The 4,684-nt window shown below is 41.3% G+C and overlaps 1 protein-coding gene across 1 annotated transcript; it reads left to right on the top strand.

Annotated features, from left to right (window-relative positions):
• Positions 1–2,305: 2,305 nt before the first annotated feature.
• On the top strand, positions 2,306–3,136 carry LOC131247033 (late embryogenesis abundant protein Lea14-A-like). The gene has a single exon (XM_058247477.1). The coding sequence runs from the start codon at positions 2,306–2,308 to the stop codon at positions 3,134–3,136; it is 831 nt and encodes a 276-aa protein (XP_058103460.1).
• The last annotated feature ends 1,548 nt before the right edge of the window (positions 3,137–4,684 follow it).

Genomic DNA, 4,684 nt, shown 5'->3' with positions numbered 1-4,684 from the left:
GAACGTCCACCATTAAAAACTTCTTAGGGGCCACAAAATTTTTGGATCAGGATGATATTTGTGTTTCCTTTAATCCAGATCTAAGTGACCTTATCAACAGGTTGGAGACAAATAAACATTAGGGTGGCACCGTGAAAGGTTTCAACAGTGCTTGTCACTATCCTAACTTTTTCCTGTAGTGTGGTCGACTTGAGCTTTGGATTTACTTCATTTTTTTTGGGTTATATCTAAACTAAGATGAAAAATGAATGGACAGTGTGGATATAAAAAATATTCATCACGTTGGCCCCACAGCGCCAAACAATCACTAAACTACCACTAGGGGTGGTGCTGGCAACACCACCTGATCCGCGTCCGTTTGGTACGGCATCTATTCCAAAAATGCCCTTTGTCCACGAGATTTGTGATGATCAAACTCCTTTGGGCCTATTTATACAAACGGTGTTCTTAAACATCTCAAGCAAGAGCTTTGAGCTGCAGCTGCTGCTCATTCCCACTCTGTCCAGGTAATCCTTTTTACTCTTTGTAGTCTGCATGTGCAGCCCAGCCATATGGCATACTTTTTTGGTGATCTGATCAGGTCCGTGGTCTGGTGGGGGCACCTCATGTATATGCTACGGCCCAAAAATCACGATTGTTTTGATGATTTTAATGGACGGATCTTTGTGATTCCACCCATATCAAAGATTCAAAACTCGTTTTTTGAGGATGGCAAAAATTCTTTTTCTTGGGCGCGTGGGGGTGTTTCTGACTGTGATCCGGCCCATAGCTTTTGTTAAATTTTTTCTGACTGTCTATCATGAAGTTATGGAGGTTGGAAACTAGGTGGGGCTCACCTTGATGTTTTTATGAAATCTACTCCCTCCATCCATTTTTTCAGATCATAGTAGGACATGAGCCCAAAAATGAGACATCTGAGACTCAATTGGGCCACATGACAGGAAATACTAGGGATTTAAAGTCTCCGTTTAAACATTCGTGGGGCCACAAAACTATTGGCTTAGGCTGATATTTTTGTGTCCTCAGCTCATCCCAGTAGGAGTGACCTTATAAACGGTTTAGATGGCATAAAATTATATGGGTGGACCCAACGGTAGGCATTTCCCTACGAACTTTTTTTTTTTCCTTGTCGTGCGACAGACTTGAGTTTGTATCTCCCTCAGTTTTGGGTTCGTGTCCGAAGATGAGCTGGCAAAGATGGATAGAGTGGATTTCTCACAACCATCACGGTAGGCCCCACCTAGCTTATGACCCCAGGAGCTTTCTGGGTGGGGGAGCGGATTAGATGAGATCCCGGATTCACGAAGGTGGATGGGACCCTGATTGTGGGGCCACTGTGATATATGTGACAACATCCATGCCGTCCATACGTATTGAAATTTTATTTTAGGGCATGATCTAAAAAATGAAGCAGATCCAAATCTCAGGTGGACCATAATATAGGAAAGAGTGGTAATCGACCATTAAAAACTTCTGGCGGGCCACAAGAGTTTTGGATAAAACTTATATTTGTATAGTCTCTTCATCCATATATTTGTGACCTCATCAACAGGTTGGATGGAAAATAAACATTCCGGGCTCCCATGAAGTTTTTAATGGTGGGGATTAAATCACTACTGTTTCTTGTGGTATGATCCACATAAGATTTTGATCTTCTTCATTGTTGCGGCCATGCCCTAAAATGAGCTTTCAAAACAGTTGGACGGTATAGATTTAAGGCACATACATCACTGTAAGTCCCACAGTCGGGGTCCCACCCACTTTTGAGGATCCAGGGTCTTACTTAATCTGCTCCCCTGGGTGTATCAGGCAATCTGCGTCCCACCATGTCAATGGTCTAGATCACTCTACGTGTGCGGGACTCAATAGAAATACACGGGAATGTAATATGATAGAGTGCCCTTGACCGCAGTTCCAAGTGTAGGTAACGTGGCAAGAGAATAATACATCCAGACCATCGATCAAGTGGGCCCACCATGTATAGTGCGCGGATCCAGAACCAAATCGATTGAACAACCCAAACACCCCCCGAAAGCTAGCAATAATCTCGTGTGTATGAAAACCTTGCCATGCAAGGTCGTTGCATTTGGACGTTGGCATTCACATCAACTATCTGAACCGTCCATTACTTCTAGTTCACTCTCTCCAGTTACTTTCTATAAACCACACTAATCAGATGATCCTAAACATCCATGAATGAACCCTTCTTCAATTGATGATCTTGCCCCATCTACAAACAGGTTGGATCCCCTGAAGGACGGAGTCAACCCCCAACACCCAAAGAACCCGACTCGACTCGTAAGTTATGGCATTCTTCAACAAGTTGACAGGTTGCTTTACAGACATCATAGAAAAGATCAAGGAAGTGATTGGATTTGGTATACCGACCGCATTCGTCACAGGCATTCGAATCGCTTCGATTGATCTCAAGAAGGCTACTCTTGTCTTTGATGTGCTTGTAACAAATCCATCTCGCTTTACAATCCCACTAACGGATATAAACTACTTACTAGAGAGTGATGACCGGAAACTTTTATCAGGACTAATCCCTGATTCTGGAACAATCAGTCCAAAGGGCTCGACAACGATTGTAATACCAGTTACATTAGTCTACGAAGATATCCTAAACACATTCACTGATATCAGACCTGGTAGTGTGATTCCTTATAAAATGAAGGTCGAATTTGGGGTGGAGGTTCCCATTTTCGGAAAGAAGACTATTCCAATTGAGAAGTCTGGTGAGATACCAATCCCAACAATACCTTTGATTAGTCTTGAGAAAATAGAATTCAAGAAGTTTTCGTTCGAAGAATGTGTGGTGGCTGAACACTTGAAATTGGAGAACATGAATGAGTTCGAAATGGGTGTGACTTCTTTGGAGCTTGAACTGCAGCTGAGTGGAAAAAGCATTGGAAGTGCAGGATTAGAAAAGACGGGGAGTGTTGGTAAGAGTGGAGTTAGTATGCTTGTGATCCCACTTACATTTAGGCCTGTGAATTTAGGGATGGCAGTATGGGAAGTGCTTGGAGGGAATGAGGCAACTTATGCACTCAAAGGGAATCTTGGTGTGGATACTCCTTTTGGGTCCATGACGTTTCCAATGGAAAAGGACGGAGGGACATCCTTCATCAAGTAAATAAACGTTGGAGATAGACGGCATGCAGCTAGGTATACTGATTCAATTGGTTTTTTTTTTTCTTCTTCCTATCTTAATGTTTGTATGCCATCCAAACTATATTCATAATATTATTCCCGATGAACTAAAAACTTAGAAAACATATTCTGATACAAAACTCCTGTAGCCATACCAATATTTTAATATTGGTTGTTCAATTCCTACTATTTCTCCTTGTGCGGCCTATTTGAGTTTTGGATACATCTCATTTTTTGTCTCATATTTTAAAATAAGTTGGAAAAAATGGATAAATAGATGAATTTCTCAAAAACATCATGGTGGCCTACCGAGCTTCCTAATCCATGAACTTTTGTGTGGCAAGCAATCCACGTACTAATTTCTAATATTACTCTCTCTAAATTCTAATATATAATTACCATAAATTAAAATGAGATTAACTTATTTTCAAGTGTCTAAAGTTTTTATTCAAGTAAAAGGGATGGAATTTTACCGTAAAATTTCTCAAGAGCTCAGATTTTACGAAATAATGCCCCCCATGAATAGAATTTCCTGATTTTTGCTGGATGAAAATTACAAGAATGCCCTCGGTTACAAAGTCAAGAATTGCTGGCGGCATGCATGGTATCTGCATCACATCCACGTGATTATGACTATCAACGGGCCGGGCCTAGAGTTGGTCTCGGCCTGAATTTTGAACTGTTTCGGCTGAGGGCTACTCAAAATTCTGAATTTAACAAGCCCGACCCGGCCCATTGATACACCTACACGTGACAATCACCCGAATAAATAATCAGGCCATTTGAATAATTTAATGGGAAACACGTGAATTAGGATCTCTTTGGAACTTGTAAATCGTTTATATGGTTTAGCAACTTACGAATAGATCTCTAGATATTTGGTTCATCTGATCCTCGCGCTGGATTTGATCTATTGTTGGATGGGTTGGATGTGATAGAACGTGGCCCTAACAGCTCTCCATTTCATCAACTTTTAAAGAGAAACAAGCAAGGTATATATATATATATATATATATATAAAGTACCCCATGGGGGAGGGTGCGGATTAAATGAAGCCTAACTAGATGTATGTGTTGTATATCCACGTACTCCATCAGTTCTTGTAGATCATTTTAAGATATGGTCCGAAAAATGAGGTAGATCCAAATCTAAGGTGGACCAGGCAATAGAGATTGAATTCCTATCCTTTAAAAACTTCTTGAAGACCACAAAAGTTTTGGATCAAGCTGTTATCTGTGTTTTCCCATCATCCTAGTCTGTTTGACGTTATCAACAGGTTGGATGGCTGTTTTCCCATAGTGTAGTCCATTTGAGATTTATATCTGCCTCACCTTTTTTAGACCATGCCTTAAAATGATATGGAAGAATGGATGGACGGCATGGATATACAACATATACATCAAGGTGGGCCCCATGGTCGACCTCACTCACTCAGCTGTTACCCCCGCCTCACCTAATCCGCGCCCATGGGTCGAACTTCTTTGATGATTCAAGGGCCCTGTGGTGGAGGATGCACACTGACATTCCTAAT

Source organism: Magnolia sinica, chromosome 5, assembly GCF_029962835.1.
Source record: "Magnolia sinica isolate HGM2019 chromosome 5, MsV1, whole genome shotgun sequence".
Lineage (NCBI taxonomy): Eukaryota > Viridiplantae > Streptophyta > Magnoliopsida > Magnoliales > Magnoliaceae > Magnolia > Magnolia sinica.
This window is presented reverse-complemented; position numbering and strand designations above follow the sequence as displayed.